This window comes from Heterodontus francisci, chromosome 37 (genome assembly GCF_036365525.1).
Source record: "Heterodontus francisci isolate sHetFra1 chromosome 37, sHetFra1.hap1, whole genome shotgun sequence".
Classification (NCBI taxonomy): domain Eukaryota; kingdom Metazoa; phylum Chordata; class Chondrichthyes; order Heterodontiformes; family Heterodontidae; genus Heterodontus; species Heterodontus francisci.
The window spans coordinates 12,078,547-12,103,275 of NC_090407.1; the positions used below are offsets into that span (position 1 = coordinate 12,078,547).

Genomic DNA, 24,729 nt, shown 5'->3' on the forward strand with positions numbered 1-24,729 from the left:
AGGTTTCGAAAGAGAAGGGAAAAAGTGACTAAGAAGGCAGGTTAAAGGAGGTCTGGGAGAAATCCCAGATGAAAACCCCTACTGTCCGGTCAACCAACCCCGAAAAATGTGATAAGTTAGACTCCACATCTTCCTATGTAAATGCAGACTCTAGAAGCACCCCACCAGAGTTGCTAACAGCATTTACAGGAGACAGAGAGAGACCTCTAGGCGACAGAGAAACCGTGAGGGTGATGCCTCACCTAGTCAGTGTCACAGGAGAGTGCAGTCAAGTCTGCACAAATACCTGCAGGTACCTGGGCTGGAGCATTTCAGCTATGAAGAGAGACTGATAGGCTAGGATTGTTTTCCTTAGAGCAGGGAAGGCTGAGGGGGGACCTGATTCTTTGTTAATCTCCCCTTTGCTCTCTGGGACACTCCTCATAGAGTCATAGGTTTATACAGCACAGAAACAGACCCTTCGGTCCATCGTGTCCGTGCTGGCCATCAAGCACCTATCTATTCTAATGCCAAAATTATGAGGGTCATTGATAGGATAGATAGGAAGAAACTTTTTCCTTTAGCAGAGGGGTCAATAACCAGGGGGCATAGATTTAAGGTAAGGGTCAGGAGATTTAGAGGGGATTTGAGGAGAAAAAAATTCACCCAGAGGGTGGTTGGAATCTGGAACACATTGCCTGACGTGGGGGTAGAGGCAGGAACCCTCACAACATTTAAGACGTATTTCGATAGCAGTTGAAACGCCATAGCATGAAAGGCTACAGGCCAAGTGCTGGAAAATGAGAGTAGAATAGATAGGTGCTTGATGGCCAGCACAGACACGATGGGCTGAAGGGCCTGTTTCTGTGCTGGAAAGCTCTATGACTCTATGAGCAGTATCCCAGAGAGCAAAGGGGAGATTAACAAAGAATCTTCCCCCACAGTCAGAGGAAAAGGGAACCAGCCATCTCCTGAAGTCAAAAGTCTTTGCGTGACTCAGAGAGTTCAGGATAGACCCGCCCACTACTAACTCTCCTGAGGAAAAAGAAGGGGGAATTAAAGCAGCCCTGGCACCCAGAAAAGACGATTTTTAATTAGCTTTAAGATGGATGAATGAATGGAACAGAATGAGAGAAATGCATGGTTTTCTTTATGTATTTTACATTTCTCTCAAACCCTGTAATGAAATGCGTCTTTTTTTTTTCAAATCGCATTTCTTTCCCCTGGGTGTAGAAGTGTCAGGCAAGCCCCCCATCTGCCAAGACTGAGGGACGCATTATTTCGCCACATGAACATTAAAACTTAAAATTGTGGCTGGGAAGAGGGCCTATCACAAGGAATTGCCAGACCACTGATTGGAAAGACATTTGCACACAATCAGATAGTGTTGGAACAAGGGACCCAGTCCTTGCTTCCCCAATACACGGAAGAAGTGGTCAGACCGGTTTAGTCACATGACTGGCTGGCTGTTTGTTTTTTGAACTTGAACTGGCCACAGAATTTTGAACTCAGAAAGCTGTTTGCTCCTGGACTGAGAACACCTCTCTCCTGTCTGCTCCCATCTCTTTTCCATGTAATAATTGTTTAAAGACTATCCATTGCCTATGTACTGTCATACCTTTTCATGTATTTTCCCAATTCACCTCAGCCAATTTGCCCCTCATACCTTCATAATTTCTTTTTTTTCAAATTTAACACCCTGGCTTCAGATTGAACTACCTCACTTGCAAACATAAAGTAAAATTCTATCATATTATGGTCACTCATCCCTAAAGGTTCTTTTACAACAAGATTATTAATTAACCTTTTCTCATTACATAATACTAGATCTAAAATAGCCTGTTCTCGAGTCAGTTCCTCAACATACTGCTCTAGAAAACCATCCCTAACACACTCCAGAAACTCGTCCTCCTCAGCATTAGTTCTCATTAGGTTTACCCAGTCTATATGCAGATTGAGATCACCCATGAATACCCTTGCCACATGTTTCTCTAATCTCCTGATTAATACTATGCCTCACACTACCACTACAGTTTGGTTGCCTATAAACAACTCCTATAAATGTTTGCTACCCCTTGCTGTTTCTTAGCTCCACCCAAACAGATTCCCCATTTTGTTCTTCCAATCTGAGATCCATCTCTTACTAATGTACTGATCCTATCCCTTATTATCAGAGCAACACCATCTCCTTTTCCTTTTTTCCTGTCCTTCCTAAATGTCAAATGTCCTTGAATATTCAGCACCCAGTCTTGGTCACCCTGTAATTGCATTTCCGTAATGGCAATTAGCTCATACCCATTTACCTCTATTTGTGTCTTTAAATCAACTACCTTGTTGTGAATGCTGCGTGTAGTCAGGTAGAGTGCTCGTAACCTTGTCTTCTTGACATTATTTTGCATTCTAAGTCTAGTTGATGCTCGCCTTTGTTTCGCTTGCCTTTTAATGTCGCTTGCTACTTTTCTACCTCTTGTTACTAGCTTTACTTCCTTCCAATTTGAGCTACCTTTCCGGTTCCCAACCCCCTGACAAGCCAGTTTCAACCCTCCCCAACAGAACTAGCAAATCTCCCTGCAAGGATATTAGTTTGGCTCCTGTTGAGGTGTGGCGTGTCCATCTTGTACTGGTCCCACCTGCCCCAGAACCAGTCCCAATGCCTCAGAAATCCTTCCTTCCTACACTAATTCTCCAGCCACGTGTTCAATCGATCAATCCTCCTATTCCTATGCTCACGAGCACAAGATTATTATATCCAACCTTTCCTGTTTAGTGGGTGACAATTTTCACTACTTTGCTCAGAAAAATAATGCTTGGCACAAACACCATCCAGTCTTGTGGGGAAATCCAACCAATAACTTTGCACTTCGGGGCAATTTTTCGTAAGAGTAGTTTTTGGGAATGTACCGATTTTAACTCCGCAAATGGGTGAGTTTTGAATGGGTTAAAATCAGGCCCATAGTTTCTGTTCGTAATAATCTATGATCGTAACATGACTGAAACCTTTTGATACAGAATGTTCCACAAAAATCTGACCCATATGTAAATAAAATCATTTGGAAATATAGCAAAATGAGCATCAAAATTATCAAAATCAGAAGTATATTGGACTTTGACACGAAGTTACGTTCAGCTAGATTTCTTTGTGTTCAGTGTTCCAACTCCAAATTTTACAATGTTTCATTCCTGATTGTTACCTTTGTCCATCTCTGATTTATTTAGCTTTTCTCAATTGGATTGGTGGCATTGTAGCACTGGACTACCTTGTGTGCAATTTGCCACTGTCCTGTTCCGCTCACCCATTGGAAGCAGTGCATTTCATATAATCTTACAGCACAAAAGGAGGTCTTTCGGCCCATCATGCATGTGCCAGCTGTTTGAAAGAGCTATTAAATTGCCTCACTTCTCTTTCCCCATAGCTTTGCAAATTTCTCTCCTTCAAGTAATTATCCAATTCTCTTTTGAAAGTTATTATTGAATCAGCTACCACAATTTATGAATGAACACCACCACATCTCACCTGACTAAACTAAAATAGGTCTTTTCCCCAGAGATGAATGTGTTGAAAGTGGTTATGAGTGCTTGGTAAACATTGCATGAGCTATACCAGCAAATATCTATTTTTGGGCCGTGGCCTGTATATTAAGATTGGGCAAAGGCCCATGTTGCCAATTTACTGTTTCAAGCAAAACAACTGGCTGCACTGAAACTGGGAGAAATGAAAATAGAATGGGTGCATAAAAATAATCAGATTTAAAAAGTCTAATGGTGCATGCTTCAGAGCCCATTTTCACAGCAGGCATCCAAAAGTTAGTGGCTACTAGGGACTATATTTTTATTAAATCACAGTCGGGCATGTACCAGCCATATGCAGCACAGCCAGATATAGAGGAATGATTCCTCTGCTCTGTTCCTTAATATAGTTTAATTCCAATTTTACAAAAAGCCATCTTGCTACCCTAGTGTAAGTTTTTAGCTGAGATATCTGGATCACGAGTTTAATCAACTCTTTTTCATCCTGTGTGAGAAATGAAAATAACAACCGGTGCTGTCCTCAGATTGGAGCTGAGACATAGTGTCATGCCATTGTAAATGAAGCCAGGTATTGCATCCATCCATCTAATGCCACAACCTTCCTGATAGTGCTTTCTATTGGCACTGGGGTAAAATGAGAGAGTCAATTTCACAGAACCGTCTTTACTCAGCTTGATGGCTTATGTGGGTGAAGAAGGGGTGGGGGGGCAGAGGGGGGAGGTCAATTTTCAAAATTATCAGATGCAACTTGAAGCTCGGTGGTGCATGATATATGCTTAGTAATTAAATATAGTCTTTCAATATATAATCTCTGATGAAATGTAAGCAGTGGAAAGGAGAGTAAGAATGATTAAACAATAGAATTCCATCAGTAAATCCAAGAAAGCCCTGCAGATTTCCATTGAAGCCTGAGTTCTGATTATATTCAAAACTAAGGAGCACTGGGAGCTGCCATTTCAGTGATACAGCTTACTCAAAAATAATTAGCATTACTCTGGGGAAATTAAAGGTTAGATTTGCTTTTTCACAACTCTACAGCTAAAGGAAGGAAGACTTGCATTTATACACCATTTTTCACGACCTAGGGACGTCCCAAAGCGGTTCACAGACAATGAAGTACTTTTGAAATGTGATCACTGTTGCAATGCAGGAAATATGGCAGCCAATTTGTGCACAGCAAGCTCCCACAAACAGCAATGTGATCATGACCAGATAATCTGTTTATATGATGTTGATTGAGAAATAAATATTGATCAGGGCATTGTGGCTTTTCTATTTTTGTCATTTTTTCTATTGGAAAGGACTCTCAACTACAGAACACATTCTCTACCCATTGGGGAAAATCATCCAGCAGCAGAAATGTGATGTTTCTTAAGTTAAAGAGACACAATCTGCATTAGAAACTGTTTGACAAACCATTTTATGTTCATAGAATCATAGAAATTTACAGCAGAGGAGGAGGCTGTTCAGGCCATCATACCCGTGCTGGCTGAAAATGTGCTATACAATCTAATCCCAAGGGATCAGTGGGGAGAACAGACAATTCTTGTTACATTGCTGTCGTACACAATTGATGCAGTGTTAAAGGAAAAGCACTAATTCTGAAAATCTGAGATAAAGGCTATAAATGTTGTAAATGAATGACAAATCGATTGGCATCTCTTAGAAAATGAAAGGCTATTGTTTGGGTGAACAGAAGTGCATGAATTAATGTGTTTTGATCTGATTTGTATCATGATCTGGATATATTGAACTGTTTCATAAAGTCACATTTTAGCATCTCTTTAGTATGACATCTTTAGTGTTAATGAAGAGAAGTATTTTAATTGAGTCATTTTGCAAAATGGACTGATTGGGTGGAATCTTACTTCATTGGTCTCTGGCAGAACGCTGGGAACATTTTCGGGTCGCAAATCCGGCTGCCCGATTTTTTTTTCATTTCTTCATGGCATGTGGGCATTGCTGGCTAGGCCAGCATTTATTGCCCATCCCTAATTGCCCTTGAGAAGGTGGTGGTGAGCTGCCTTCTTGAACCGCTGCAGTCCTTGGGGTGTATGTAAACCCACTGTGCTGTTAGGAAGGAAGTTCCAGGATTTTGACCCAGTGACAGTGAAGGAACAGCGATATAGTTCCAAGTCAAGATGGTGTGTGGCTTGGAACGGAACTTGCAGGTGATGGTGTTCCCTTGCATCTGCTGCCCTTGTCCTTCTAGATGATAGATGTCACGGGTTTGGAAGATGCTGTCGAAGGAGCCTTGGTAAGTTGCTGCAGTGCATCTTGTAGATGGTACACACTGCTGCCACTGTGCGTCAGTGGTGAAGATAGTGAATGTTGAAGATGATGGATGGGGTGCCAGTCAAGCGGGCTGCTTTGTCCTGGATGGTGTCAAGCTTCTTGATTGCTTTTGGGAGCTGCACGTATCCAGGCAAGTGAAGAGTATTCCATCACAGTCCTGACTTGTGCCTTGTAGATGGTGGACAGGCATTTGTGAGTTAGGAGGTGAGTTACTCGCCACAGGATTCCCAGCCTCTGACCTGCTGTTGTAGCCACAGTATTTATGTGGCTGGTCCAGTTCAGTTTCTGGTCAATGGTAACCCCCAGGTTGTTGATAGTGGGGGATTGAACGATGGTAATGCCATTGAAGAGCAAGGGGAGATGGTTAGAATCTCTCTTGTTTGAGCTGGTCATTGCCTGGCATTTATGTTGCACGAATGTTACTTGTCACTTATCAGCCCAAGCCTGAATGTTGTCCAGCTCTTGCTGCATCTAGACACGGGCTGCTTAATTATCTGAGGAGTTTTGAATGGTGCTGAATATTGTGCAGTCATCTGTGAACATCCCCACTTCTGACCATATGATGGAGGGAAGAAGCTGAAGATAGTTGGACCTAGGTCACTACCCTGAGGAACTCCTGCAGTAATGTCCTGGGACTGAGATGATTGACCTCCAACAAGCACAACCATCTTCCTTTGTGCGAGGTATGATTCCAACCAGCAGAGAGGTTTCCCCCGATTCCCATTGACACCAGTTTTGCCAAGGCTCCTTGATACCATACTCGGTCAAATGCTGCCTTGATGCCGAGGGCAGTCACCTCACCTCTGGAGTTCAGCTCTTTTGTCTATGTTTGAAGCCAGGCTATAATGAGTTCAGGAGCTGAGTGGCCCTGGCAGAACTGTTGATGACCCCTTCCATCACTTTGCTGATGATCAAGAGTGGACTGATAGGGCAGTAATTGTCCGGTTGCATTTTACCTGCTTTTTGCGTACAGGACATACTTGGGTAATTTTCCACATTGCCGGTAGATGCCGGTGTTGTAGCTGTACTGGAACAGCCTGGCTAGGGGCGCGGCTAGTTCTGGAGCACAAGTCCTCAGTACTATTGCTGGAATGTTGTCAGGGCCCATAGCCTTTGCGGTATCTAGTGCCTTCAGCCGTTTCTTGACATCATGTGGAATGAATCGGAGTGACTGAAGTGGACCTTCTGGTTGCTCTTTACCAGAGCAAACAATTTAAGAGCCCGCCTCCATTCTCCCCAACCAATTAGGAAGGGTGGGCGGGCTGATGCAGACATTTTGTCAGAGGAAGGATTTCTGTTTAAAGGAACCATGGCATGATGCAGAAAATGTCAGCAGCACTTGGATTTCTCAGGCTGCAGCACCCACAGGAATGGAGAGGAGATCTGTGAAGGCTGCCCCTGGTCTCTTGCTCTTACCTGGAGGCCCAGCTGAGGGACTGCAGCAAGGTAGCTCTCCAAAGAACGGGAGGAGGACAGTCTCTCTCACCTTGTCGGCCACTGGCAATGCTTGCCCACCTGGTCCACTGGGAAGGTGGTCTTGTTCCATGAAGATGCAGCTGTCAGCAGTGAACCTGCCGTGAGTCCCTGAGCCTCCTGAGGCACTGGTGTTCAGACATGCCGAGAGAGCTGGCCCTCTGCCTGCAGTCCATGTGTTGGGGGGTCCCGCCTCCTTCCAGCTGGATCTCGGTGGCCATCCCTCTGCCCTGTGGAGGGACATGTGCCTGAGGAGAAGGCAGCTGGTGCTGCTTCTGCTGCTGCTGGAGCAGTTGGTGGTGGTGAGCCCCCTGACCTTGACCCTGAGCAGCGGTGGACAGTGCAGCTGCATAAACTGCTCCCGTGACACTTTGAAGGCTAGCAGCAGGGAAGCACAGCTGAGGTTCGTGAAATGCTGGAGAAGTGAAGTTCCTTCTAAGCAGTTGGTGATCGCCTGTTAAGCAGTGATAGCACTATCTGACAGAAGGAGTGCTTTGAACTGCAGTTTCTTACCTGGCCATAGCTGGAGCTCTTCAGGAAGTTCTTCCTGCCATGCACTCACCTTCTCTATAATCTGCCAGATTGCAGACAGAACAGAGAAATCCTGCTCTGTTTGGAAAGAATGAATCCATGTGCAAAATCGCTCCTGCTTGCCTTCTTAAGTACTTCAGTTGGCTTCCTGCCTCAGCCACAGGTGTTCCCTGCTCCACTTGCAACCCACCCCAGAAAAGCCGGAAAGGGGTAGGATCACATCCTGATGTAATTTTCTGAAATTTTCCCACCCCTGAATCCACTTACAATGGCCTGGGAAAATTTCACACATTAAGTTTTTTTTTAATTGACCAGATGTTCTGAAGTACAGTTAACATATTTAATAACAATTCATTAACAATTATCATCATAATCTTATGACAAAACTTAAAAGATTGAAGAACATTAGAAAATTGTCGTGACAAATGGATAGCTGAAAAGAATTGCAGAATAAATCCAGGAAATACTCAGTGTACTCATTTCTACTTCAGAATAACACTTCAAAAATATAAGATCCTTTCGGTTCAAAAACTTGTGGTTTATATCAGCACTAGTCTGCACTTCCCTCCATTGAACTTTTGACATTTGGTTCAATCCTCCCATTACCATATTTCCATTACTTCTCACACCCAGATTGTTTCCCACGACCTTGTGTCGAGAGGAAGCCTGCTTTTTAGTTTGAGAACATTTCTGTCAGTTGCAAGCTAAAGGACATGGTGTACCAGATCTTGGTCAGTTGCTCTTCTGCTGCTAAAAGGAAGAGATAATATAGCTTGACATGAAACCGTATTCCACGGTTGAGATACCATATGTGCCAGCGTTGAGCAACCTAACCATGGTCCTTAAAGAACCATTGGAAGCCGCTCAGAAAATGGTCTGAGACCTTTGTCATCTTCAATCTTCATGGAATTAAGAGGGGTAATGCTGCTCTTGGCTGCACAAAAATGCATGGTCCCTTGTTGCACCTCCCTCCAACTTCCCCAATCAGCAAGCTGCATCATAGCGCTGGCTGGGTGGGGCTAAAGTGTGGCGAGTCGAAGAGACTTAGCAGTTGGCAGGAAAAAAGACAGAAGCGCAAGGGGAGAGCCAACTGTGTAACAGCCCCGACAACCAATTTTATCTGCAGCACCCGTGGAAGAGTCTGTCACTCTAGAATTGGCCTTTATAGCCACTCCAGGCACTGCTTCACAAACCACTGACCACCTCTAGGCACTTGCCCATTGTCTCTCGAGACAAGGAGGCCAAAGAAGAAGAAAATGCTGCTCCTGGCTCCACAAAAATGCTTGGTCCCTTGTTGCGCCTCCCTCCAACCTCCCCAATCAGCAAGCTGCATCATAGCGCTGACTTGGCTCATGTAGCTTGCTGGATGAAGCTACACAATGAGACCCGACCCTCAAAGTGGCTCAGGCCACTTGGCAGGAGCAGCAGGCGGCAGGCGGGCACACTCAGCCTGTCAGCCACCTGTATTGTGCCCAAAGTTAATATTGACCCTTTAATCTTTCTTGGAAATTTACAGGCTTGTAAACAATATGTGGTAATAAATTATCAATGTAATTTTTTGCTGTTTAATTTGTTAAGTGCACTTTATGGTCATCAAGGTGAAGGATGTGATAAACGTGAAATAGTTGTATATAATTTTGTGCCTTATCACATCGTGGGAAATGTTTCAAAATATTTCACACAATAGATTTTTGGAGTACAGGGATTGTTGTTTTTTCCGGATGCAGGATATTGCATGTATTTCCACTTTCTACAGAGTTCTGCCCCAACAATGTTGGCAAGCTATCGTTTTTTTGCATTGATCTGCCCCATTGGCAGTCTGAATGCCACTTGCCTGCTGCAGATGGCACCATACCAATGTAAAACTGCCATTATTTAGACGCAGTTAGGGCTGAAGTTTGATTCTCTTATGAAGGCTCACCAACCTGAAAGGTTAACTCCGTTTCTCTTTCTGCAGATGCTGCCTGCTCTGCTGAGTGTTTCAGAATTTTCTGTTTTTATTTCAGATTTCCAGCATCCACAGTATTTTGCTTTTGTTTCAGGGTTGAAATCTGCAATGGACCTGAGGCAAAAACACAGATTTTTCCCTCCATGACCTTGCCCCACCTTACTTCTGCAACCTCCTCCAGACCTCCATCCGAGCCTGTGTTCTTCAGTCCTCCAATTCTGGCCTCCTGTGTGTCTCCCCTCCCCTCCCCTTCAATATTGATGGTAGAGGCATCCCATTCTTGAGTCTGCTGTTAGGAACTTCTTCCCTGAACCCCTTGTTATTTCTCTCCACAGCTTTAAAAGCCTCCTCAAAACCAGTCTTTTTAACAGTGCCTTTGGTCAACTCTTGTATTTCTAGTTGGTTTATGTTTCACTGCTATGAAGCCTCTTGGGATGTTCTGTCAAGTTAAGGATGCTCAGTGAATGCAAGTCATCATTGCTATTGATTTTGGAAGTGGACCTCTGAGGAACTGTTAAGAAGCAATAAAACAAGAATGATCAAAAATGCAGCATAGTAAAAGAAATATCACATAATAAACATAGAATTTTCTGCTTTTCTTCCCACGCACTTTAAAAGTATGCAAATCCTGAACAGCAAGAGGAAGGTGGAAAGAGGTATGAAGCTCAGAAACTGGACCGAATAGAGACTAAGCAAAGGAGTGAAGACATCATCTTTCCTGCCATCAATGTGGGTAAGCTGCACATTTAAGTTTATTTCCATTTTTGTAATGATCTGAGAGATAGTTGTGAGATAATCATTCCTGTGAGTATCACCCTACCATATTGCTTTTACCTTTTTATGATGCTCATGTAAATTGTTTAGAACACAGCGGCACTTGGACTTAAGCCTCCGAAGCTCACGCTTAAACCTGATAAAACCCATTAATTAGCCTGAAAAAAATTGTTCCTGAAATTTTATGTTAAACCCAATAAAACATGGAAACATCAGCACCAGCTCACTATATTTCTGGTGTGGCTTATGCAGCCACTTCAGCAGAGGGAGCACTTTAGCTCATCATTCCATTTGCCCACAATTAATTTCACCCAATTGAGATTAGAAGACCCAGTATTGTAAGAGAACAGAGATTCGGCTGCTCATTTCTTAATTTGAGCATATAAAGAGTTTGTGTTACAATTGTAAATCCTTCAGTAGCAAAATTGCATGGCAAGAAAGCTGTCACTTTTTATACACTATGGGCTGAACATAGTGAGGCAATTTGGAGTGGAAATGGAGGCGTGAGAGGCCAGAGAACAGCATTAGAAACATAGAAAATAGGTGCAGGAGTAGGCTATTCAGCCCTTCGAGCCTGCTCCACCATTCATTATGATCATGGCTGATCATCCAACTCAGTAACATGTTCCTGCTTTCCCCCCGTATCCTTTGATCCCTTTCGCCCCAAGAGCTTTATCTAACTCCTTGAAAACATACAATGTTTTGGCCTCAACTGCGTTCTGTGGTAGCGAATTCCACAGGCTCACCGCTCTCGGGGTGAAGAAATTTTTCCTCATCTCAGTCCTGAAATGTTTACCCCATATCCTTAGACTATGACCCCTGGTTCTGGACTCCCCCACCATTGGGAACATCCTGCAGCTACCCTGTCAAGTCCTGTTAGAATTTTATAGGTTTCTATGAGATCCCCCTTCACTCTTCTGAACTCCAGCGAATATAATCCTAACTGACTCAATCTCTCCTCAGACGTCAGTCCCGCAATCCCAGGAATCCGTCTGGTAAACCTTCGCTGCACTCCCTCCATAGCAAAAACATCCTTCCTCAGATAAGGAGACCAAAACTGCACACAATATTCCAGGTGTGGCCTCACCAAGGCCCTGTATAATTGCAGCAAGACATCCCTGCTCATGTACTCGAATCCTCTCGCTATGAAGGCCAACATACCATTTGCTTTTTTACTACCTGTTGCACCTGCATGCTTACCTTCAGCGACTGGTGTACGAGAACACCTAGGTCTTGTTGCATATTCCCCTCTCTCAGTTTATAGCTATTCAGATAATAAATCTGCCTTCCTGTTTTTGCTACCAAAATGGATAACCTCACATTTATCCACATTATACTGCATCTGCCATGCATTTGCCCATTCACTTAACTTGTCCAAATCACCCTGAAGCCTCTTTGCATCCTCCTCACAACTCACCCTCCCACCCAGTTTTGTGTTATCTGCAAATTTGGAGATATTACATTTAGTTCCCTCATCTAAATCATTAATATATATTGTGAATAGCTGGGGTCCTAGCACCGATCCCTGCTGTACCCCACTAGTCACTGCCTGCCATTCGGAAAAAGACCCGTTTATTCCTATGCTTTGTTTCCTGTCTGCCAACCAATTTTCTATCCATCGCAATACACTACCCCCAATTCCATGCGCTTTAATTTTACATGCTAATCTCTTATATGGGACTTTGTCGAAAACCTTCTGAAAGTCCAAATAAACCACATCCACTGGCTCCCCCTCATCAACTCTACTAGTTACATCCTTAAAGAATTCTAGTAGATTTGTCAAGCATGGTTTCCCTTTCGTAAATCCATGCTGATTCTGTCCAATTCTACCACTGTTCTCCAAATGCTCTATAAAATCTTTGATAATGGACTCTAGAATTTTCCCCACTACCAACATCGGGCTGACTGGTCTATAACTCCCTGCTTTCTCTCTACCTTCCTTTTTAAATAGTGGGATTACATTAGCTACTCTCCAATCTGTAGGAACTGTTCGAGAGTCTATGGAATCTTGGAAGATTCACCAATGCATCCACTATTTCTAGGGCCACTTCCTTAAGTACTCTGGGATGCATACCATCAGGCCCTGGGGATTTATCGGCTTTCAATCCCATCAATTTCCCCAACACCATTTCTCTACTAATACTAACTTCCTTCAGTTCCTCCCTCTCACTAAACCCTGTGTTCCCCAACATTTCTGGTATGATATTTGTGTCCTCCTTTGTGAAGACAGAACCAAAGTATGCATTTAGTTGATCAGCCATTTCTTTGTTCCCCATAATAAATTCCCCTGTTTCTGACTGTAAGGGGCCTACATTTATCGTCACCAATCTTTTTCTCTTCACATACCTATAGAAACTTTTACAGTCAGTTTTTATGTTCCCAGTAAGCTTACTCTCGTACTCTATTTTCCCCTTCTTAATCAATCCCTTGGTCCTCCTTTGCTGAATTCTAAACTGCTCCCAATCCTCAAGTCTGGTTTTTCTGGCGAATTTTTATGCCTCTTCCTTGGATCTAATGCGATCTCTAATTTCCCTTGTAAGCCATGGTTTGGCTACCTTTCCTGTTTTACTTTTGCACCAGACAGGAATAAACAATTGTTGCAGTTCATCCATGCGCTCTTTCAATGTTTGCCATTGCCTATCCACCGTCATTCCTTTAAGTAACGTTTGCCAATCCATCATAGCCAACTCGCACATCATACCTTCATTGTTTCCTTTATTAAGATTCAGGACCCTAGTCTCAGAATCAACTACGTCACTCTCCAGCTTGATGAAGAATTCTATCATATTATGGTCGCTCATCCCCAAGAGGTCACGCACAACTAGATTGTCAATTATTCCTCTCTCATTACACAATACCCAGTCTAGGATGGCCTGTTCTCTAGTTGGTTCCTCAACGTATTGGTCCAGAAAACCATCCCGTATATACTCCATTAATTCCTCCTCTACCGTATTGTAACTAATTTGATTTGCCCAATCTATATGCAGTTTAAATTCGCCCATAATTACAGATGTTCCTTTATCGCTTGCGTCTCTAATTTCCTGTTTAATGCGCTAGCACCTGCTCCGGAGTCTTCCGATGCCACATTCGGTGCCTGAAATCCCACGTGTTTGGCTGGGCTCCACACCTCCATTATTATAATTGTCCGCCTGCCGCATGATTGCGGTGGGCCAGCCGCATATATGATGAGTGGTGACGGCACCCACTTCTGGGTCTGCTGCCAGGACTCGTGGCGGGAACACTAAATACAGCCGTGTGTGGGGGGGTGGTTTATCTGCGGTGGTTTTATTCATGTTGATCTATTTAGTCCCTGGCACGAACTTTAAAGCTATTCTCTTGGGAAACAATTATAATTTTTCCAAAAAATGCAGCAAAGCTGCTGTTTTTAATATATGAAAAACTGCATATGCTGGATAGTAAAAGTCTCTCGTGTATATATGTGAGTATCAGGGTGTTAAGAATCGGCCTTCAGATGCAATCTCTTTTGCTGCACTCTAATTCCTAAATCCCATAACTGTTTATTGGTTTATTTCTTGGTAAAGGATCACGCCCCATGCTGTGAAAATGATACTTTAAACAGCCAGGAGCTTAAATAAGTGACATTCATATTAAATAAATGACCTTCAAATCTTCACGTGAACTACAAAATGGAAAATAAGACCAGAGGTAAAATGCTTGGTGATTTTTTTTTTGCCGGAGGACGGACTTCATCATTTCATTTGCTTCTCCAAGATGGTTCAATAATTGTAGTTAAAGGACTCTCCTGTGTCATTCATTTAGGAAAGTGACTTAACTAAGGTGTGGTTTGACATTGAGGCAGTTACACACTATTCCCAACACCCAGTTCCCCCCTGAACTAACACACTCCCTTAAAAGGAAAACTCCTTGCACCTGTCTTCATCTCAGAGAAAAACTATCTAAGTAGAAGGAACTCTGAGGACAGCCATTCAAAAACATATTTAGCAGGAATTAGGAAATTGATGAAAAGGCTAATCTGATGGGTTTTGTTTAATGCTTGTGTGTTTATTTTGGGGTAACAAATAGGGAGAGTTCCTGCCAAACAAATGGTTTAGTGAAACTGCAATATGCGGAGGAAAAAAAGAGACTGCTCAGTTTGATGATTATCGAGTTATCTAATGAGGTGCAAATTCACATGCTAACTGCTTGCACAATGGCTGCTTCGGTGAATTTTTAAATTAGGCGGGGTTAGCAGGTAGATATTCCCAATTTTATCCTCTCCGGATGGCACGGATGTCTTCACTTTCCAGCAGGAATTATTGGATAATAATCAGAAGTTTAAAAAAACCTTGCTGTTTTTCCCTCCTATGTTGGTGCGTTTCAGTGTTATGCTTTTTTAAGTTGCTCTCCTGGGCTTTACTTTTAGCCTCAGACATAGCAACAGGAGTAGGCCATTCAACCATTGAGCCTGTTCCGCCTTTCAATTAAATCATGACTAATTTGTGTCTTAACTCTATCTCCCGCCTTTGTTCTGTAACCTTTTATACCCTTCCTTAACAAAAATCTATTAATCTCAGTTTTGAAATTTTCAATTGATCTAAGCTCAACAGCTTTTTGGCAGAGAGTGTTCCAGATTTGCACTACCCTTTGTGTGATGAAGTGCTTCCTGAAGTCACGCCTGAATGACCTAGCTTTAATTTTAAGGTTATGCCCCCATGTTCTGGACTCTTTCACCAGAGGAAATAGTTTCTCTCAATCTACCCTATCAAATCCTTTAATCATCTTAAACACCTCAATTAGATCATTCCTCAATCTTATGTTTTCCCATGAGATTTCTCAGCACTCTGCTGCCTTTTTTTCAGTTAATTATGCTTTTCACTCCACTACTGCCTGCAGTCTGTAACAACTAAGGGTTCTTTGCTGCTCTGTATTGTGAAAGCATTTTTTCTTCTCCCTCCTTAGGTTCAACTGTGCCTTTCCATGGCATATGTCAGGCCCCAAACAAAAGGACATCAGAGCTTTGAAAATTTGGTCACGTATTTGTTAACAGGGTGACATTGACATTTAGTGCTCATTCCTACTTGTTGTGTGAATGTGCTGGTGGGTTGCTTTCTTGAACGGCTCCAGTTCTTCCAGTGGTAATACTCCCTTTTTCTAAGCCCTATGTCTGTGGCCTTTGAATTTACTGCTGAAACTTGGTTGAAAGTGGTAAGGGATATTACATCTTTCGTCAATGATGAATGTATTTTCGCATTTACTAAGTGTCTCTCCAGATGGTCCAGCCAAAATCAATGCATGCTGTTTGATTTCAAATGTTCTTGATGCTCTGCTGTTCTCTGAATTTGCTGCAACAGTCATAATAACAGTTATCCTACTGCCGTAAAATGGTTGCACTGGTGGTGCCCATCTTCCTGGTGCATTGCAGCGCCATTGGCAGTGACCACATTGTTAAATCATAAGCTTCACTGCAACAATACTCTGGTTGTTACACTAAAAAGCTTGCATTTTTCATTCACTGCAAATGGATGCATTGACAGCCTAAAGCTGGCAGAGGCCAGGTTCTCAGAGCATATTATGTCCTTTTTAAAAAATTCTTTCATGGTAATGTGGGTGTCGCTGGCAAGGCCAGGATTTATTGCCCATCCTTAATTGCCCTTGACAACTGAGTGCCTAGCTAGGCCATTTCAGAGGGCAATTAAGAGTTAACCACATTGCTGTGGGTCTGGGGTCACATGTAGACCAGACCAGGTAAGGATGGTAGATTTGCTTCCCTAAAGGACATCAAAGTGATTCCTGACAACGCAGCGGCCCACTGACGTGATCAGAGTGTGCTCAGCTGCACACATGCGCAGCTACATCTTACCAGGACTAAGTAGCGCATCTGTGGGATGACATCATCATGCAGCAGCAACGTCATCGCGTATCCGCGCCTGGACCATGTTTGCGCATGCGCGATCAAGTGTCATCAGGTATCCAGCCCCCCCCACTTGGCTGGAGGAAGCGGTTGAATGGAAGACTTTGAGGCTGGAGTTCCCACCCCTCAGCAACTCGCTCCAGGCCTCGACACTTCCTCCCACTGCATGCTCCAGACCTCGCTGCTCCCCCACACTACCCTGGCCGATTGTTCCTCGCTTCGCGCCACCCCGCTCTCCAGCCGCTCACGCCCCGCTTCCCCGCCCCCCTCCCCCTCCAGCCGCTAGCTCTAGGCCGCGCCACTTCCCTCATCTCGGCCACTCGCTCCTACTTCGCCTCGTCACCCCTTGCAGCCCACCTTGCTTCTTCGGGCGGCACGTGGAGAACGATCAAACATGGCAGTGAGTGGCCGAGAGGAGGGAAGCGGTGCGGCCTAGAGCTAGCGACTAGAGGGCCGTGATGGGTGGGCGTGGGGTGGGGGAAGCGAGCAGCCGGAGAGCGGGATGGCGCGAGTGGGGAACAATCGGCCAGGGAAGTGGGGGGAGCAGCAAGGTCTGGAGCGAGTGGCTGAGGGAGGAGGGGGGAAGCAGCCAATGGGGAGGAGGGGGAGAAAGCGAGTTGCCGAGGGGAGAGAGCGGCCAGTGGGGCAGGAGCTAGTAGCTGTGTTCAGGTGAAATCAGTCCTGATCAGTCATATAAACAAATCACGATAACGAATGGCAGCACATTTTATACTCTGCCCGATTTCCGTTTCCATCGATCAGGGTGTCAATTAATTATCTTCCAATGGAAATTCAATCATAAAATTCCTTTTGTATTTAATAGGGTTACTGGAATATTAAATGGATCTGAGGATTACAATATATACACTATAACTACATAGTAGCATATTACTCGGTTTCCATCCAACTTAATGTAAGGTTAGTTTGCTGGAACGATCTAGCCATAAGCATTTTCCGTGATAAATTGAGCAGCGCCATCTTTAATCCTGGCTGCTGCCTGAACTTCACAGACATTGACGTTCCGGTTGAAGAGCCTGCATTTGCGCATGTGCAAATACTGTGCCACCTAGTGGTTGTGTTGTCAGCAAATGCAGCCAAAGGACACTAGTGAACCAGATGGGTTTTAGTGATAATCGATGATAGTTTCATGGCACTATTACTGAGACTAGCTTTCAATTCCAGATTAAATTTAAATTCCACCAGCTGCCATGGTGGGATTTGAACTCGTGTCCCCAGAACATTAGCCTGGGCCTCTGGATTATTAATTCAGTGGCATTACCATTACACCACCGTCTCCCGTCTAGCTGGGGTATGTCAGTGCACGGCAGGTCACTGACTTGTTCTGTGCCGAGTATATCATGGTCAACAATAATGGGGCTGTTATGGACTTCATTGTGTGTTCAGGAATATTCTTAGCCACGAAAGGCTAAAATACTAAGTGCGGCTTCACAAATTATAAGGCTGTTACAGTTTGTCTTGAAAAATAAATGGCTAGGATTTACTTGTGATTGTCTGCCACTCGCAGGTAAAATAAAATCCACCTCTGCAAGTTAGCTGGAATGCGATCTTGTTACATAAAAGCCTTGAAATTTCCCTGTGCAATATTGTTTTACATCAAATTCCTCTGTCCATGATTTTAACACACTACTCATTTATTATAAATGTGTTAATGCCTCCAATAAAATAAGAGACAAGAAAATTTAATAAATCTTAACTCAATAATATCACGCCACATAATTTCCAGGCTATAATTAGGTATACTGTAGGCATCTTGTTATATTCCACTTTAAAAGATAAAAGCCCCTAAAGCTCCTTCATGTTGAGGTTTGTGAGGGACCAGGTGTGTGCGCATGTGGAGAAATTAGACTGTTACAAGGAAGGAGGTGGCTTACCAAGTGGATTCTACCTCTGGGTTCTGTATTATTGAGGAAACTATCAATGATTTATTTTTGAGGATGTGGTACCAATTTGTAGAGAATGTTTGAATTGAAATCTTACTCATCAAGGATTAATATATGGCTATTCCTGGGTTTTAAGATTAGCTAAGAGGGGAACTCGCTGCCCACAAGGGTGGTGGAAGCAAAGACAATCAATGACTTCAAGAGGAAGTTGAATGGCCACCTGAGAGAAGTAGACTTACAGAGCTATGGGGATCGAGCTGGGGAATGACACTGATTGCATAGCTTTGTGGAGAGCCGGCATGGACTCGATCGACCGAATGACCTCCTTCTGTGCCGTAAATGACTCTATGACTCTAAAAACATATAGAGCTGCCACCTATTGGCCCTCTAGTGGGCCAAACAGAAACACGCTGATAAATGTAAAAATGTTCTCTCAGGTCATTGGTCTCCACTTAAGCATTGCTCTCCCAGCCCCAGCCTCAATATTAACGCCTCTAAGAATGTTGACACGCATGGAAGCAATACTGCACATCTAGTCTCATTAATGGTTCATAAAATGCCAGCAACACTTCCTTGGATTTATAGTCATAGATTTGCTTTTACTCCCCACAAATTATATTACTGTCATTTGTTGATGGCATTTACTCACGCTGCTTTTGACTAAGACCCACATAATTTTTTAGACTGCAGTAGTTGCAAAATGAATTGTTTTCCTCATAAATCTTTAAATTTATAAGTGGTATTTATAATGTTCTATTGTATATTCTCACCTGAAATACACTAAATGTTGATTAATAATTCATACCAGCAATATTTATTTTTTATTTAAAAGGTGTTCTGTTTTAAAATTGCCTATAACTTTCAGTCACATACATGAGAGAAGAGCAAAACAGAGAAAGAACTGAGGTAAAATGGAAGATTATAGGGCCAATTTTTTTGCGATTGCACTGTCGGTGGGAACTTTGCCCGTTGGACATGGACATGCTGTCCATGATTTTCTGTTAGGTGTGATTGGCAGGCAAGTCTCCCTGGTAGCAGCGTGAACTCAGAAAATTGGACTTGATAAACAAGGACAAATAAAAACCAGAAGCCTAGGAATCATAGTGAGAAGCCACAAGATTTCCTCTCCCCTCCCACCTTCCAATTTTCTCTCTCCCTCGCCTGGGGAAAAAAAGACTTGAATTGATAGAATGCTTTATCATGTGCCTCAAAATGTCATGAATGTTATAAACTCTCGTCTTTACAGGTCCTGACAGGCCTGTTGTGTATTTGTACCATTTTCTGTTTTTATTTTTAATAATTGGGTAGAGAATTAGTTTGAAGTGAATAAAGTGAATTAGTTTGAAGTGAATTAGTTTGAAGGCCATGACTTATTTATGTAGGTGATTGACACCACAATAACAGAGTTGGTTAATATGATAGAATATAGGAACAAGCTACAGGGAGATTTGGACTGAGGAAATAGCCAGACAATTGGCAGATACATCAAGGCAATGTTTAGCTCCCATCAAGAAGGAAAATGGGTTGTTAAGTTTTATGAATGTATGGTGGGTAAAAGTGAGTACAACTGTAAATGCCAATATGGACTGGTTGGAGCAAATAACCTGTATTGTGTTGTAACGTCTATATATTTTTGCTATCAGCTATTTTAGCAGAAGCATTAATCCATGGTTAAAATAGGGACGGAATATCATGTGGACATGTTAAACGTTCATTCATTATTACTTGTACTTTTGAGCCTCTTATTTCTTATTCCTTTTGTAACAGCTGTCCACTGGAGCGCAATAGGACACATATGCTACACAGAGCTTTCTGCCACAGTTTACAGCTAACTTGAATTAGATCAAAATAGAATGAATATTTAATTAATGGAAGTGAAGTATGTTTGATTTCTAGCCAGTTAAGATAGTAATACATAAAGGATTCATTTCCCTTGAACTACATTAACCTTAGTTTACTTTTTTCCTTTTTACTTTCCCTGGCAGACCGACAATCTAAAGGTAAGCTTTGCCTCATTCTACTGTTACCGGTTCTTTGAACCTCCTTTTGTGTAAGTACAGCTAATCTACATTTTACTTCACAAAGTTCAAGATGCAGGAGCAAAAGTGTAGGTGACTGCTGCTTCATATTCTGTCTGAGAGATTACATAAAGTTCCTGCTATTTTTCTCCATAAAACATGTTATTCAGAATACTAAATATGAAATTTGATGCCCTGTCTGATGATCTGATTTTGTTAAAGAAAGAAACGTTCTGGTGTTATTCATCCCAGAAATTATAGCATCACTAAAGCCACCAAAGAGTGATGGGACCTGAATTCATTTTACCCCTCCAGCTGAGATCAGACATTGTAGTGAATGGGAACTGTTTGTTTTCTCTTAGGGAGAAGGACAATTCTTTTTGAGAAACCTGGGTGAAGGGCCAAGACCATGTAAAGGATACCATCATGATTGAAAGAAGTAAGATGAATCACAGAATCGTTACAGTGCAGAAGGAGGCCATTCGGCCCATCGTGTCCGCACTGGCTGTCTGAAAGAACAATTCGTTCAGTTCCATTCCCCTGCCTTTTCCCCATAACTCTGCACATTTTTTCTGTTCATATAACTGTCTAGTTCCCCTTTTGAATGCTTCAATTGAACCTGCCTCCACCACGTTCTCAGGCAGCGCATTCCAGACCTTAACCACTCACTGCATGAAAAAGTTTTTCCTCATAAAGAAGTATTAGTTAAGGAAGGCAACAATTGGAGAGTCATCCTCAGGTGGCTTTCAGCACTCCTTAGTAACTGGTTCAGAATGCAATTGACAGAACCTGGAACACGGTCATCCATTCACCCTCTTGCCCACAGTGGGTGCCTAGTCTCAGAGACCAAGACAAGTGGGCATAGTGTAGAGGAATTAATTCTTGGGGGAGAAAGGCATTGGAATACTGCTGCTTTATTACCTGTCATCCATACTTTAAGTAGAAATAATAACTTACGGTTGGTCCCAAGAACAATTAGATGGTTTGGCACACTAATGGGGCTCCATAGAGCTGTAGGGCATGGGCTTGAACCCACTTAATTGCTAAATTTGGGCAGGCCACTGGGCAGAGAATGATAGGTCTCTAGATAATGTTGTGCAGTGTGGGATGGTGCATTTTTGCAATTCCCAAGTGAACATTGTGACTACAAAATCATTTCAAAATATGCCATGTATCCAGTTGCGTTTCCTATACAGCTTATACAGTTGAAAAATAGATTGTTTTGTTTCATCTGTTAGTGAATTGGAGAGCTTTGTCACAGCAGAAGAGGTCTTGTGCCATATGACTGACAATGGTTTGTTGTAGTAGAATATTACACTTATAATGCATTCTTACAGGCACCTTATAACATTTGTCAGCTATCCTTATGGCTTCTGAGCGTGATTGCCATTGTATGCTGAATTGTTCTCTGGTCTTGACGCACAGTGGCTTGTAGACCACATTCCTGGAAGGGTATGCTGCTTTTATATATATCTTTTCCTTAAATTACTTTGCTCATTTTATTTTCTTTTTGTCCCTCACCTGACCTAACCTGAATGCAGTCAAGGTAAAACTCCATGGCCCACCCCCATTTTGACCAAAGCGTAGTTCAGAGGGCCGAAAGCTCCCAAGTAATTTTGCATTGGGGTTTCCAAACTGGGGAACACAGACTGGACTCTGGTCATCCACCTCACAAAGCTCCAATCCCTGATGACTCATTTCCCATTTGTATGATTACTGTCTTAAACTCTATTCATTCCGCTATTCATTTTAGTTATTTTCAATTTGTAGGCCTGGTAATTTGGAAATTACTACTCCCTCATTGACTGATTTAGAATCTAAATCCACCAATCAGAGAGTTGCTGTTTTCAGTCTGCCAGGCCCACACACCTGTTTGTTTATTTATTTATTTATATTTGACCCACAGAACTCTGTGATGGCACATGAGTGGCCCATGAAGCCAATAAGTTTGGCTATCCTTGTTGTAGCATCCAGCAACAAGTATTGCCGGATGGCTCTGATTCTAGTGAGGATGACTGAAGTCTGAAGACGTTCACTGAAGCCATACAATAAACATTATTTTGAATGGACTCAGTAGTTCGCTCTTCGTATGAAAATACTTTGTGATAATATTGTAACCGTTGAGTCCTCGATCACTTATTTGTAGGTGATCTCACTATGGGTGCTCTTGATTACAAGGAATGACATACACTCTGTTATGATACTCTGAATTAATTTGTCTCTTTCTGTCTTGGCTTTTAACCATCTGAACACTAACTTAATTGGGACCGGGCTTAGGAGTTTAGAGCTATTGCAGTTGATGTAAGAGATAATTTAATTTCACTTAAAACTTATTAAAAGAAACATTAGGCTTAGACATAAATTTAAATTTGATTTTCTCATAAAGGAGATTGATAGTTAACAGCATTAGCATTTTAAATCTCAGTGTGCTCTCAACTCGTATTGTGCAGAACTGAGTAGGAAGGGTGCTGATTGACAGCAAATGGTAAGGAAGGGCAATGAAAATTAATTAAAACAAAATTGAAACAATTTGTATTTATTTACAGCCCATTTTTTCTCAAACTATGTGTACGTGAGCCGCATTCCATTTCCCCTCAGAAAATGTTAGATCATTGTTTCTTTAAAAAAAAGGCTTAACGTAGCAGGATACAGACCACTGGACAAATGGAAATGTGAGTAATTAACAAAGCAAAAGATAAAAGGATGTAAATTAAGTTAAATGCCACGACGAACCATATTCACATGGCCTTTCCCTCGCCCTCACTCTAAGCATATTATGGACTTTAAGAATTAACAACTTAAAGAAGAGCGGACCGAGTGCTGTGTCAGATCCCTCCACTGCCTCCCCCACTTACCCACCCGTTGCCCATCAAGCCAATATCTCCCCTGTCCCTAGCCATGACTCCACACCTCTTTCTAGTTTTCTCCCATCTCCCTTCATGCCCTCTCTGAGTTCATCATCTCCATGATTTCCACCCTATTCCCACTAAACTGCTGACCGCCCAACTGCCGTTTCTAGTTCCCATGCTAGCTGACATTGTAAATGGTTCACCCTTCACTTTAAAAACAGCCAACAACCCACCCAGCCCCCAAAAACCATTCTTGTCCTTGCCAAAGACATTGAACAGATTGTCACCTGTCAAGTCTGTGTCCATCTTGCCCTCAACTCCCTGTTTGAATTCTCCAAATGGCTTTGCACTCCTGTCACTACACCAAAACAGCCTTTACTCAAGTGACAAATAAGATCTTCTGTAACTGTGGCCATGATCCTCGCCCCTGTCTTCCATGACCTATTTGCAGCACTTGAGACAGTTGACCGAACCATCTCCCTCTTCTATTGTCCAGATCTTTGGGACTGCCCTTGCTAGCTTGGTTCAATGATTTTGGACAAGCTTATGGTCATTCCTCCTAATCTCTTGGCACCTACTTTATTGATTATTCTGCTGTGAAGCAGTTTGGGATATTTTTCTATGTTAAAGATGGTATTAAATGCAATTTGTAGTTTTAGTAGTAGATTAGGTGAGTTGTTTGTGGAAGTCAGGAGACTAGGGTTGAATAGTGAAGTAGTGAGCATCAGAAAGTATTTATATAGAAGTTAAATGGACAGGGCAGGGTCCATGATATAATGGATCATATATAGTCTGGACTGAGTTTAATGTGTTGATTCGCCTTTTCTCATTCCTTACTTTCTTCTGCTCTTTCACCTCTGGGATTTGGGTTTCAATCCGGAAAGTCTGATTTTCTTTATAATCTGTAATTTTGTGTATGCACTGAATAGTTGATCTAGTTTCCAGAACACACCAGTCTACAATACAATGCAAATTGGCATTCTCATTCACAAATCCCATAAGCATGGCTGATGTGGTGATGTGAAAGTATTGAACTAGTGCATTTGGGGGTGCCTCTTTCAGGTTGGGTTAAGGTATGTTCTTGGGCAGGGAAGAAGTTGTTTTGCTCTGAATTTGGGCAGCAGAAGTTACTGGACGGCTTTCAGGAGCACTAACCAGCTCAGGATATTTTTCTCCTCCAAGCTTGGATATTAAGACTAATTGTAGTACCCATACTGCTGACCTCCCTGTGGTCAATAAACTCAGCACAGTCTGGGCGTTGAACCTGGGATCTTTGCTGTTTGTGTGGCTCTGATATTCTTTCTTTTTTTCTTTTGGGCCTCCTTATCTCGAGAGACAATGGATACGCGCCTGGAGGTGGCTCTGATATTCACTCCTTTATATACCTGAACCTTTTTCCATAACTTCTATAATTGAGCTCTGACACGAAAGTACTTTTTGCAAAATACAACACGCTTCTTGACATACCAGATCATTAACATCTGTGTAGCACAGGATATCTTGTACTCTGATATAGCTGAGTGATCCATGGACAAAGCAGATGAAAATAAAGATCTTTAGC

General features: G+C 42.6%; 1 protein-coding gene across 3 annotated transcripts in view; it reads left to right on the plus strand.

Moving 5' to 3' along the window:
* acot7 (acyl-CoA thioesterase 7) overlaps positions 1-24,729 on the plus strand; it is a 262,472-nt gene that overhangs the window by 100,679 nt on the left and 137,064 nt on the right. For 2 of the 3 annotated variants that reach the window (XM_068017117.1, XM_068017119.1), the window contains exons 5-6: positions 10,373-10,487; positions 20,287-20,301. In XM_068017117.1, the coding sequence (XP_067873218.1) occupies positions 10,373-10,487; positions 20,287-20,301 (130 nt within the window). The remainder of the gene's footprint in view (positions 1-10,372; positions 10,488-20,286; positions 20,302-24,729) is intronic. The other variant, XM_068017118.1, reaches the window with a different exon arrangement.